Raw genomic sequence first — 14204 nt, forward strand, 5'->3', positions numbered from 1 at the left:
TCTTATTGGTTCAAATTACAAATATGTCAAAGAACTATAAACTCCATCATAATGATCACTTACACAAAAGACCTTAAAATCAGTATCACAAATGACCTTAAATTCATTATCCAAATGGCCCTCCCATAAGGCTGATCAGACCACAAAGGAAAGCCATGATAGAATTCAAAAGTCATACCACCCCTTCAAAGAAGTGTTTCTTACTATATTAGACAAAATAAATTTAAAACGTGTCACAGTTTTCTATAGGCAAAGGAGAGTCAGACCAAAATGTGGCGTGGCTATTGAGATCCATGTTTAATGAAAACAAAGTGAACATGAATCAAATACAAAAACGTAATACGAAAACCGAAACAGCCTAACACTGGTGCTAAGTAACACACGACAGAAAAAAGGACATAAGGACAATCACCCACCAAAACCCAACACCAAACAGGCTACCTAAATATGGTTCCCAATCAGAGACAATGACTAACACGTTCCTCTGATTGAGAACCATATCAGGCCAAACACAGAAACAGACAAACTAGACACACAACATAGAATGCCCACTCAGATCACACCCTGACCAAACAAAACATATAAACATACAAAGCAAACTATGGTCAGGGTGTGACAAAACGTCAAACATTTTCAACATGTTGTATCCCAGGTTCCCAGAACACTCCCTGATAAAAAGAATTCACGTGCTTAATTAAAACTCAGAAAATAAAACTTCTAAAATTCCACGTGTGTGTGTACCCCTTTAAGATATCGTGGCTCTAGGAAAAAGGGAAATCTCCTCAAACCAAAGGGCAACCCCTAGGTTAAAAACAAACAAAACATTTCCCGGCCTTTTCAATTTGGTGGAAATATGCCTCTATCTCACTCCAAAGAGAGACAATGAAGCACTCCTTTTTCCAGAAAAAAACCCACAACCACTTGGTCAGCATTTCAATATACTACACCGATTCAGAAACCCAAACGTTGACTACAAACAAAACCTAATAATAATGATAATTCTGTTGTACTCCCTCAAATCATTAGTTTTAAACTTCCTCAATGGTTATATGTACTTAATTGAACATGCGCTACCCTTGGATACAATACTGTACTTCAAATTTATGAAATTCCCCTAATTAACATATTACTTGACTGATTTTGCCCAAGCCTGCTTTACAACATTAAAACCCATTCAGTCTGTCTGCAAACAATCTCTCAAAGTGCTTGATAGGAAGCCCCATAGCCATCTTCACTGTTACATTCTCAAAAAGTTTGAGCTCCTGAATTGGAAAAATCTAATGCAATACACTGATGCTCAGTACTTCTGTTAAACAGAAAACCCAAACCTTATGGCAGCAGATCTACAAGGTCCGCCATGAGAGATGACGGTATAGTTCCCTTAAGGAAAAGCACCTTCAGTCAATCTGCTTTTGTTCTATGTAATGGAAACAGATTACAATGTTAGAATACATTAACTTCCTGCTCAAATTCACTGGTGTTACCTAAACAATAAAAAAATTAAAAAACAATAATCAGAAACTATCACGAATCATAAAAGTTTGAACTATTCAGACCTGAATCCCTTACAGTCAAATATAGCCCCTACTCAAACAACGTTCTGCCTTACCTCTATCGTAAGAATAAAACCAAACTTTCAAACTTTCTCTTCTCTTTCAACTTCACACTTATGAAATGTCCAAGACTTTAAAAGTAACATGTAAATCACCAAATTTATAAAATACATCAGCCAATTCATAAGAATAACAAAACACATTTCGGTGGGCAAAAAATCAGGCACATAATACCGAGACAATTCCCAGGAAATAGCCCTAATTTAAAGGTCCAAGCATTTCATCAGACCAGAGGACATTTCTCCAAAAAGTACGATCTTTGTCCCCATGTGCAGTTGGAAACCGTAGTCTGGCTTTTTTATGGCAGTGGCTTCTTCCTTGCTGAGTGGTCTTTCAGGTTATGTTGATATAGGACTCGTTTTACTGTGGATATAGATACTTTTGTACCTGTTTCCTCCAGTATCCTCACAGGGTCCTTTGCTGTTGTTCTGGGATTGATTTGCACTTTTCAAACCAAAGTACGTTCATCTCTAGGAGACAGAACAGGTCTCCTTCCTGAGCGGTATGACGGCTGCGTGGTCCCATGGTGTTTACACTTGTGTACTATTGTTTGTACAGATGGACGTGGTACCTTCAGGCATTTGGAAATTGCTCCCAAGGATGAACCAGACATATGGAGGTCTACAATTTTCTTTCTGAGGTCTTGGCTGATTTCTATTTATTTTCCTATGATGTTAAGCAAAGAGGCACTGAGTTTGAAGGTTGGCCTTGAAATAAATCCACAGGTACACCTCCAATTGACTCAATTAACTCATGTCTATCAGAGCAGAGAGAGGGAGCGAGATCATAGAAAGTGAATGTCATTCTAGTTCTGTGAGAGATACAGGCGCACTTCTCTCTCTCACCACAACAATGGCCATGCATTGGTCTATAGGCGCTACAATGTTGCGCAAACCATAAACCTGGGCTGGCCCAACTCTAATCAATTCTTAATGTAGAATATCAGGCATGTTTTCCCATTAACCTTTTAGAGGGCTGGAAAAATACAGAGGAGGCTATTTGAATTAACTCTGATTGCAATGTATAGAATTCTAATAAAAGAAAACTGTGAGAGAAAAAAGGTCATGCCAAGAAAGGTACCGGATCCTGGCAAATGGGTTCCGGAACAAAACAGTCCAAAACTGAGAGGTGCCAGATCCTGTTCCGGCAGGTTCCGACTCAAATTAAGCACTGGCTGTAGGACTATGACAAGTAGGTACCCTCTTCTGAATGACAGGACGATAAACCTGCACAGTCCACAGATTATATATATTTTTAACTTTTACTTTGTAAAGGCAGATATCTAGTTTAGCCTACTCAAACACCCGGCTCAAACAGAGAGGGATGCTATGCTACCTAGCTAGCTATGGCTATCCAACACTGCAACTCTTCCAAGTCAAGGTAAGCTTTTGGTTTTTATTGCCACCTGGGCCCGCCGGTGTGACTGCTAAACTTCTTATTAACTGTACACTGTACTGCATGATTGTAGCGGATGTACTAACGCGTTAGTTGTATTAGCTCTGTTGACTTGAAGTTAGCTTATATGGTGACAACAATATAGGCTGTATGTAGCGGTTACAATATGAAGGTTTGGGTTGGAAAGGTTTTTTCGTCTTGTCAGACAGCTGATGTGTTGTGCACTAAAGTCCACAAGCAAAGGGAAAAGGGTAGAGGAGGAGAGTGCGTAAATGCAAGAAGGAATTATCCATCAATCAAAGGGATCATGATGTTTATATGTGACTGTTATGAAAGTGAACTGTGTTTGTGTATGATCAGGGGTGTATTCAGTCCGCCGATTCTGTTGAAACAAAATGGGGAAAACATACCTGAATTTGTCCAACAGAAACTTGTTTGCAGCTGTTGGACTGATTACACCATAGTTCAGCTAGATGCAGGCAAGATTGTGCAAAGCGGTATTGAATGTGTCAATGTCTGTCACCTTGATTACTTACATTTCTTTCGACCTAGGGTGTAAACTTTCATTCATAGGCTAGGTTGTAGCAAATTCATGATGAGTATAGGGAACATTTGAGTATTATGTAGTAGCCCAAACCTATCCTTACATTGAGCTGGGTGAATGGAATATGATTGACTGTCATCCAATATGCTGCAATATAAATAAGGCCTTGCTCATTAAAAAAAAAATTCGTCCTCCTTCATCTTAAACTGCACCAACCGCCACTTTCTCAGAGAAACAAAGCAGCAACATTTCATGTTGACATAAGCAACAAACACCGCACCGGGAAAGCGCAGACTTGGAAAGTACCGTGTCTGTGAGATATTTATATAATGACGAAATACTAATTTCCGCACTAAAAATGTGAGTCGTTGTCCCAAAGTCGGTAAGGCAGGCGGCATATTTAGGCCCAAAATAAACCTCTAAAAACGCATTGGGATTATCTTGAACATATATTGTCGAGTGAAACCTCTCGCTTCGCCTCTTCCTCTCTGTCTGTACTTTTAGTGACAAACATCGTAATTCGCAAAGAATGTTTACAGCATGTTTAATCAAACAGTAATACAGCCGTTGACTGTTGTCATGAGAAGCGACATAAAATAATGTTTTAAAAGAGCGGACAAAACTCACCTTGGTTCGATTTCTACAAATGTACTAACCACCACGTAGTCAGTAGACGAGACACTGACAGAACATACTTAATAAGAAAACCGCAGAGCCTATTCACACAACTGTCGCAATATACCGTATGTAGGCTATATATTTTGGGGGGGGCGAAATATCGCTGCCACCTCACTCCTTGGACGGGCTGTCCTGTTTTCTTTCGGTTTGAAGATTGGAGTATCAGTATGTCATTATAATGCGCCACGAAAACATTACGCTTTATTGAAATTTAAAATAACACACACACACACACACAGCTGAAAATGAGCTCCTGGAATTCCTTATCTATGTGCCAATAATTTACAAGTGCTCCCTTTCCTCATCTTATTTCCTTCATAACCACTGCTCTGCCTTATTGCAAAATCCACCAATAAATAGTTCAGTTGTCCCTCAAGAGATGAAAGACGGAGGGCCTCCCAGCGGTCTAAGGCTTTGCATTGCAGTGCTAGCTGTGTCACTACAGATCCTGGTTCGATTCCTGGCTGCGACCGGGAGACCCGTGAAGCTGTGCACAATCGCGTCACCATCACACTTTAGTGACTCCTGTGGCGGGTCGGGCACATGTATGTTGACGCGGTCGCCAGGTGTACGTGGTTTCCACCGACACATTGGTGCGGCTGGCTTCCAGGTTAAGCGGGCATTGTGTCAAGAAGCAGTACGGCTTTGCGGGGTTGTGTTTCGGAGGACACATGGCTCTCGACATTCGCCTCTCCCGAGTCTGTACAGGTGTTGCAGAGATGGGACAAGACTGCAACTACCAATTGGGGAGAAAAAGGGGCAAAAAAAAAGAAAAAAAGATGAAAGACAGAACCTATTAAAGAAAACTGGGCTGAATCTCAAAAGAGGCTTCTTCTCTTCATTCCCTTTCCTCCATCTGAACTGACATAAAATAATTGGACAAGTGAATTCAAATCTCTAGTAGGCACGGCAAGCCTACATCACAGTGCTTTCACCTATCCCATACGTGTCTCAGATCAGTGGAGAGGAAGCTATTTATACTGTTGAGACGCATCCTCAGGGTGAGGAGGTGTTGAAGGTGCTCCCCGGGGGTTGGAGGGAGGCGAATGGGGAGAAGTATTCGCGGGCAAACACAAATACGTCGCTCGGTTTCCGTAGTAACAAAAACTGCAGGAAGTCAGCCATCATAGTGCGGAGCTCCGGGTGCTGCCGCAGGTACGAGGCATGCTCCGCCTTCAACTCCTCCTGTTACACACACACACACACACGTCAGGTCACGTTGGAAACTTAGGGGTCAGTGGTGTAAGAATAAGGGGCTTGGGCAGTGTTTCCCTAGCTCAGTCCTGGTGACCCCAAGGGGTGCATATTTTGATTTTTGCCCTAGCACTACACAGCTGATTCAAATAATCAAAGCTTGGTGCTGAGTTAATTTGAATCAGCTGTGTAGTGTTACGGGGGGAAACTAAATGTGCACCCCTTGGGGTCCCCAGGACCGTGTCTGGGAAACGCTGGGCTAGGGTGAGAGTAGGGGTGAGGGATAAGGGGTAAGAAAATACTAATGTCACCTTTCTGTCCAGGAACATGGAGTGCATCTGCATGTCCTCCTCCCAGACCAGAGACCTCTTCTCAAACACAGGCTTATCATCCCTCACCTCTGAGACACAACACAGATACACAAACACATGTAAATAGGGGAACAATGATTTCTTGCACAAAAGATTCAATTTTGACAAAATGCAATTATTAAAAGTCATGTATCTGAATGTCTGTTAATGTCTCATTGCCTTGTCACATATAAATTATGTCCTGAATTATTATTATTTTTTAAATCGCCCTGGTTTTATATTATTTAATTTTTTCATTGTATTCACAGGAATGTCCCTGTATTGATGTGTATTATTATGTGTTATTATTGTTGCAATAAATAAAAAAAAGTTGCAATTTAAATATAAAAATAATTATATTTAAATAGGGGAACACTCCTAATACTGTGTTGGTATGTGTGCATATGTGTGTTTTGGTGTTTATTTACCTGTGTGTGTTTGGAGCGGGAGTAGCAAGAGCCTCATGGTCACAGGAGAGCCCACCTGCACTCGGCTAGCCAGATGCCTATACAGGTGCAGGATATGACATCACACAAGTAGAAAGTGATGAGAGAGGAGGTCAGAGACAGAAGAGGAAGCAACACAACCCATTCCCTCTTTTTTTGTGTTTCAATGGAAGTCAATGAACTAAATAGACCAGACCCAGCTGCTATCACATTGGAGTCTATGGGAGAGCCACTCCCCTAAGTAGACAGGAACTGACAATTCTTTTCAATAGTAAATGGCCTGAGTGAACTATTTTCATTTATCCACCATCTTTGGGGTGGTGCCCTGTATCTCGTTGGTCTGGTGGAAGTGATGTCATCTTACCCGTCAGGCAGGAAGTAGCAGTGCCACATGGCTGGGATGTCCTCCACCGAGTCGACCGTCCTCTCCACCCCAAACACCTCCACCACCTCCTCTCCCACCGTCTGCTGCCTGCACCCCAGCTCCTTCTGACCACAAATAGACCACTCATTAACCAAAAACTGTGGTCATTAGTTCACTATAGTACTGTAAACAAACTCATGCACACTTTCCAAAAAGAAGACACTCATTTCTACTGTATAAGTAGGCTCACACACACACATGCACGGACACACTCACATATGTGGAGGTGGATATGTGTGTGTCCTGGTCGAAGGAGAGGAAGGTCATGTTTTCCGGGACATTCTTCCTCAGAGCGAATACCCTCAGCAGCAGCAGGTTAGAGCCCTCGGACACTAACCCCTTCACAGAGGACAGAGGGTACGACAAGGTCTGCCTCCTAATCTCCTACACACACCCACCCACACACACACAACAGGTTAGAAATATCAGATAGAAATCCTTCTCAAAGAGCACAATGGAAAACACACACTCTGCCCTCCTACCTCACACATACATTCACCTCCTCCCCCTTTTCTCTCTCACCTCTCCAACAGTGGTGATTTTGTTCACCACCAGCTGTCCATCATGCTGGACCATGTGACACTTCTTGTCCAATCGGTGGTCCTGAAGCTGAGTGCAGAGAATTAGCCTATGTGGAGTCGCCAGAAAATGCTAACGTCTGGTTTTCAGGGATACTGTATTGTTTTCCATTAAAAACTGAAGTGTGAACTCTGCTCAGGCTGATTCCTACGCCTGCCACGTTAGGTTAGCAGAGAATTGGTGGGAATGTTATATTGTAGAGTTTTAGATTTTAGTCTCATACGGTTTTGTAAAATGGTCTAGATGGGTCTAGCCAGTGTAGACCGGTTTCAGGCAGTTTTACCTTGACGTACTCGTGGTGGTTTTGCTCCAGGGTCTCCAGGTTCAAAGAAAGGTAGGCTGTTTGGAAACAGAGACAGAGATAGTAATCACAGACTGAGAAAGACCAACACTCACACTATCCCCATCTCACACTTTCCCACCCCTCTGTGTCCTGCCTCCCTTTCCCTATCTCCTCCCTCCCTCTTCCTCCCCCTGTCTTACCAGTGATGGCTGTACCACAGGGAGTGTTGTCAATAGCTCCATGGCTGTGTGCATGCAGCAGCAGGCAAGGCTGCTCCCTGCAAATGGTCCTCTCCACAGTCACCTTAAACTCTCCCAGCTCTCTGCCCCCCTCGGACACTGTCACCAGAGAGTCTTCAAACAGACACCGCTGCATCTCCGCAGCCCCTAAACACACACATTCACACACACACACACACACACACTGAAAACAAGCTACAGCTATAGCAGTGCTACGATGAAAGAGGAACTTGAGAGTGCAGGTGACAACACTCAGCTAGCTCTACTTAACTCACGTATGCTGGACAGAAAGGCGATGGCCTCGCTAGAGGCTTTTAACTCCACGGCTTCCTCCGTCGTAGCAGTCTCCTCCATATCAGACTTTCAGTTTGGAGCTTCAGATACACGAAATAATTCATATGGCCAGTTTGCCAAAGCAGTTTACTACAACAGCATTAACAACAACACCACAGACTAGAGTTGACAAACTAATACTGAGCTTGCTGGCTGAAGTTCATGTGATTGCAAATCATTCTATAAAGAAAATGTTGATATAATCATTCAGTGAGCTCGCATGTTGTTACCTTATTTAGCTAGAAGTCTGGCAGAAGGTTAAACCAATCTTTTTGTTTCGCCGTTGCCGTCTGTCTGTCTGTCTGTCTCAAGAGCATAAAAAACCTCACAATATGGGTTGTCATGGCAACAACACCTGACAGTCGAAGAACCATAAAGATCTTGTAAACGTGCAGAAAATGGTTCTTGTGTAGGGATGACCAGGGATGTTCTCTTGACAAGTGCGTGAATTGGAAAATGTTCCTGTCCTGTCAAGCATTCAACCCAAAGTAATTTTTGGTGTCAGGGAAAATGTATGAAGTAAAAAGTTCATTATTTTCTTTAGGAATGTAGTAGAGTAAAATTTGTCAAAAATATTAATATTAAAGTTAAGTACAGCTACCCCAAAAAACAACTAAAATTGGACTTTAAAGTATGTTTAATGACTTCACAATACTGGTTTTGATGAATAAACAAGTTGTGGGTGTGTCGAACGTGCTCCATGGCTAAATAGGTGGTTGCTTCAAGTTGTGTATTTACGGTATTTTATATATTGCCTTGGAATCAAACTATTAAGTTATAGTTTGTTAAACAGCTTACAGAAACAAAATAACAAAATGTAGACCTATCCCATCTTTGTTAAATATGTTAACTTGAACCTGTTTGCAGTCCACATTATTCTAAGTAATTGCATGGCTTCAATATGGAAATGTTGAAGTTAACTGACTTGCCTTGTTAAAAAAATAAAGGTTAAATAAAATCAAAAATATATACATAGCGTTCGCACTGATATAACGTTAGTGGCTAGGCCTACTGTAAATTGCATTATGTTCTCACCATAAAACCAGGACAATTAATCATTCTAATTTTTTATACGAAAAACAAGCAATCTGTTCGTTTTTTTCAACAACAGTAAATACATATAAAATGTAATGATATAAAATCGCCAGCAAAAAAGACGACGCATTGCTCTTGAACCAGCCTTCGCTATGGTATACCTAAGGTCAGGGTAGCCTACGAAATGAGGCGAAACATGTTTTTAAAAACAAGTCTTCACTCCCAGAGTACCTGGGGCCCTGGTCTGAAACCCTGGTCGTGCTGTCGTTAGGACTGCAGCTGCAGCTGGCGTTCTACCTTGTCCCTGAACCCTGCTGGTCAAGTTCACCCAGGTAGTCACTGTGCTAGGTACTTTGTCACTGTTGATCAGGGCTGTGCTGATTCATATGAGACAATAGTCTACCTTGTCCCTGAACCCTGCTGGTCAAGTTCACCCAGGTAGTCACTGTGCTAGGTACTTTGTCACTGTTGATCAGGGCTGTGCTGATTCATATGAGACAGTAGTCTACCTTGTCCCTGAACCCTGCTGGTCAAGTTCACCCAGGTAGTCACTGTGCTAGGTACTTTGTCACTGTTGATCCAGGGCTGTGTTGATTCATGTGAGACAATAGTCATGTATTTGCAACAAGAACAGTGAGTGTTGTGTTGGGGCTGTATATCCTTATTTTGCAAATGTGAAAGTTTAGCTGATCTGGAGTGGACTACATTTGTATTCGCTAGGATGACGAAGATCCATCATTATCAATGACTACCACCTAATGACTACCACCCACACCCAATCTACCACCACAAACACTCCTCCTAAATCTATTGTACATGGAACAACAACGTGTTCTATGTATTTATGATTAATATTACATTTAGTCAATAACAGCTTCTACACATAATAGGAACTTGCTTGACTGAAAAAAATCTTTAAACATTTCTTCAGACTTAATGGAGGTTTCAGGGGTGATGCTGTTTCCCGTCAGATTTCATAATATGCAAATATGTCAAAGTTATCAATTAGGAAGATGGTGCTGTTCAGAATGACACGTTTTGGACTGTTGAGGTCACAGGAGGTTGGTGGTACCTTAATTTGGGAGGACAGGCTCATGGTAACGGCTAGAGCGGTATAGTTGGAATGGTATCAAATACATCAAACGCGTGGTTTCCTTGTGTTTGATGCCATTCCATTTGCTCCGTTCCAGCCATTATTATGAGATGTCCTCCCCTCAGCAGCCTTCACTGGTTGATGTTCACAGGACTCTCCTAATGCTATATTGAACGAGCACCATGGATGAAGAGAGGAAAACAGACAGCCTCTCTTTACCACACCTTCACCAAGTCATCCAATGTTTGCTTCATGAATAATTGTTGCATCTTCTAAAATAAATATAGAAACATTCTGAGACATATTTAACACAGATTCAACCACAAAGACCAGGGAGGTTTTCCAATGCCTCGCAAAGAAGGGTCCAGGTACAGTGCATTCGGAAAGTACTCAGACCCCTTCACTTTTTCTACGTTTTTATATACGTTATATACAGCCTTATTCAAAAATGTAGTGATAGTTTTTTTCCCCCTCATCAATCTACACACAATAACTCATAATGACAAAGTAAAAACTGTTTTGTTTTTTTTGACGTTTTTAAAAATGTATTTAAAATTAAAAACTTCAAAATCACATCAGACTTTGTTGAAGCACCTTTGGCAACAATTACAGCCTTGAGTCTTCTTGGGTATGATGCGACAAGCTTGGCACACCTGTATTTGGAGAGTTTCTCCCATTCTTCTCTGCAGATCCTCTCAAGCTCTGTCAGGTTGGATGGGGACCATTGCTGCACAGCTATTTCCAGAGATGTTTAATTGGGTTGAAGTCCGGGCTCTGGATCTGGCTCTGGCTCATTCAGAGACTTGTCCTGAACCCACTCCTGTGTTGTCTTGGCTATGTGCTTAGGGTCGTTGTCTTGTTGGAAGGTGAACCTTCACTCTAGTCTGAAGTCCTGAGCAGGTTTTCATCAAGGATCTCTGTACTTTGCTCTGTTCATCTTTCCCTCAATCCTGACTAGACTCCCAGTCCCTGCTGCTGAAAAACATCCCCACAGCATGATTCTATTGTTTTATTAACTAGGCAAGTCAATTAACAGTAAATTCTTATTTACAACCATGGCCTACCCGGCTAAACCCACACGACACTTGGCTAATTGTGCACTGCCCTATGGGACTCCCAATCACACCCAGATGTGATTCAGCCTGGATTCGAACCAGGAACTGTAATGACACCTTTTGCACTGAGATGCGCCTTAGACCTCTGCCCCACTCGGGAGCCCAATGCTGCCACCACCATGCTTCACCCTGGGGATGGCATTGGCCAGGTGATGAGCCTGACGTGACGCTTAGCATTCTTCACAACTATCTTGGTGTGTTTGGACCATGATAGATAGTTGATGATGTGGACACCAAGGAACTTGAAATTCTCGACCCGCTCCACTACAGCCCTGTTGATGTAGTCTACGATCAGCTCCTTTGTCTTGCTCCCATTGAGGGAAAGGTTGTTGTCCTGGCTGCCTCATCATTGTCGGTGATCAGGCCTACCACTATTGTGTCGTCAGCAATCTTAATGATGGCGTTCGAGTCGTGTTTGGCCACACAGTCGTGGGTGAACAGGGAGTACAGAAGAGGACTAGGTACACACCCCTGAGGGGCCCTAGTGTTGAGGATCAGCATGGCAGACGTGTTGTTGCCTACCCTTATCTCCTGGGGGCAGCCCGTCAGGAAGTCCAGGATCCAGTTGCAGAGGGAGGTGTTTAGTTCCAGGGTCCTTAGCCAAGTGATGAGCTTCATGGGCACTATGGTGTTGAACGCTGAGCTGTAGTCAATGAACAGTATTCTCACATAGGTGTTCCTTTTGTCCAGGTGGGAAAGCGCAGTGTGGAGTGCGATTGAGATTGCATCATCTGTGGATCTGTTGGGACTGTATGTAAATTGGAGTGGGTATCTGCGAGGATGCTGTTGATGTGAGCCATGACCAGCCTTTCAAAGCACTTCGTGGCTACCGACGTGAGTGCTACGGGGCAGTAATCATTTAGGCAGGTTACCTTCGCTTCATTGGGAAAAGGGACTATGGTGGTCTGCTTGAAACAAGTAGGTATTACAAACTTGGTCAGGGAGAGGTTGAAAATGTCAGTGAAGATACTTGCTAGTTGGTCCGCGCATGTTTTGAGTACATGTTCTGGTAATCTGTCTGGCCCCGCGGCTTTGTGAATGTTGACCTGTTTAAAGGTCTTGTGTAACGGATGTGAAACGGCTAGCTTAGTTAGCAGTTCACGCTAAATAGCGTTTCAATCGGTGACGTCACTTGCTCTGAGACCTTGAAGTAGTAGTTCCCCTTACTCTGCAAGGGCTGCAGCTTTTGTGGAGCGATGGGTAACAATGCTTCTTGGGTGTCAGTTGTTGATGTGTGCAGAGGGTCCCTGATTTGCGCCTGGGTATGGGCGAGGGGACGGTCTAAAGTTATACTGTTACACTTGCTCACATCAGCTACCGAGAGCGTTATCACACAGTCATCCAGAACAGCTGGTACTCTCGTTCATGCTTCAGTGTTGCTTGCCTCGAAGCGCGCATAAAAGGTATTTAGCTCGTCTGGTAGGCTTGCGTCACTGGGCAGCACGCGTCTGGGTTTCCCTTTGTGGTCCGTAATAGTTTTCAAGCCCTGCCACATCCGACGAGCGTCAGAGCCGGTGTAGTAGGATTCAATTGTAATCCTTTGCCTGGTTGATGGTTCGTCTAAGGGCATAGCGGGATTACTTATAGGCGTCCGGATTTGTGTCCCGCTCCTTCAAAGCGGCAGCTCTAGCCTTTAGCTCGATGCGGATGTTGCCTGTAATCCATGGCTTCTGGTTGGGATATGTTCGTACGGTTACTGTGGAGACGGCGTCGTCGATGCACTTACTGATGAAGCCGATGACTGAGGTGGTATACTCCTCAATGCAATTGGATGAATCCCGGAACATATTCCAGTCTGTGCTAGCAAAACAGTCCTGTAGCGTAGCATCCACATCATCCGACCACTTCTGTATTGAGCGAGTCACTGGTACTTCCTGTTTTAATTTTTGCTTGTAAGCAGGAATTAGGAAAAGAGAATTATGGTCAGATTTGCCAAATGGAGGGCGAGGGAGAGCTTTGTATGCATTTCTGTGTGTGGAGTAAATGTGGTCTAGAGTTTATTTTCCTCTGGTTGCACGTGACATGCTGGTAAAAAAAATATCTAAGTTTGCCTGCATTAAAGTCCCCAGAGACTAGATGCGCCACTTCTGGATGAGCATTTCCTTATGGCCTTATAGAACTAGGCAAGTCAGTTAAGAACAAATTCTTATTTTCAAAAACAGCCTAGGAAGAGTGGGTTAACTGCCTTGTTCAGGTGCAGAACAACAGATTTTTACCTTGTCGGCTCAGGGATTTGATCTTGCAACCTTTCGGATACTAGTCCAATGCTCTAATCACTAGGCTACCTGCCCCCACGTAGTGGTTGTTGTCAGTGCCAGGTTGGCCTGTGGTTGTAAATAGACGGCTTCGAATAATATAGGTGAGAACTCTCTTGGTAGATAGTGTGGTCTACAGCTTATCATAAGGTACTCTACCTTAGGTGAGTAATACCTCAATACTTCTTTAATATTAGACAACGCGCACCAGCTGTTATTGACAAAAAGGCACACACCCCCACCCCTCGTCTTACCAGACGCTAGCTTCTGTTCTGCCAGTGCATTGAATATCCCTCCAGCTCTATCTTATTTGTGTCGTTGTTCAGCCACGACTAGGTGAAACACAAGATATTACAACTCTTATTGTCCCGTTGGTAGGATAATCGTAATTGTAGGTCATCAATTTTAAAAATGGAATGTAACACAGATCCAGATAATGTGCGTGTGATGGTTTCAAGTAATAATGTTACTACAGATAGCTAGCTTTATCCATTATTTTCCTGAAAATGTCTGATATTATAGCTAGCTAATTGTTGTTCTAGCTAGCTCACCCAAAGCAGACTTTTGTCCTCCTCGCTGTTCTGCAGATGCATGACTATATGGTCATGATGTTGTGGCTGTAACATTT

The 14204-nt window shown here is 43.0% G+C and overlaps 1 protein-coding gene across 3 annotated transcripts; it reads right to left on the reverse strand.

Moving 5' to 3' along the window:
- Positions 1–274: 274 nt before the first annotated feature.
- catip (ciliogenesis associated TTC17 interacting protein) lies at positions 275–8424 on the reverse strand. Of its 3 annotated transcripts, none has more exons than XM_064932681.1 (10): positions 8309–8422; positions 8021–8119; positions 7707–7892; positions 7507–7562; positions 7167–7253; positions 6861–7028; positions 6585–6706; positions 6203–6279; positions 5736–5824; positions 275–5415 (listed from the first exon to the last, which is right to left on the reverse strand). In XM_064932681.1, the coding sequence occupies exons 2-10, from the start codon at positions 8097–8099 to the stop codon at positions 5227–5229; spliced, it is 1053 nt and encodes a 350-aa protein (XP_064788753.1). In that variant the 5' UTR covers positions 8100–8119; positions 8309–8422; the 3' UTR covers positions 275–5226. The 3 variants fall into 3 exon arrangements, with proteins under 3 accessions (XP_064788753.1, XP_064788744.1, XP_064788763.1); XM_064932672.1 differs by having other exon boundaries at positions 6585–6709; positions 8309–8420; XM_064932691.1 differs by lacking the exon at positions 7167–7253 and having other exon boundaries at positions 6585–6709; positions 8309–8424.
- Positions 8425–14204: the final 5780 nt, after the last annotated feature.

Source organism: Oncorhynchus masou, chromosome 3 (genome assembly GCF_036934945.1).
Source record: "Oncorhynchus masou masou isolate Uvic2021 chromosome 3, UVic_Omas_1.1, whole genome shotgun sequence".
Classification (NCBI taxonomy): domain Eukaryota; kingdom Metazoa; phylum Chordata; class Actinopteri; order Salmoniformes; family Salmonidae; genus Oncorhynchus; species Oncorhynchus masou.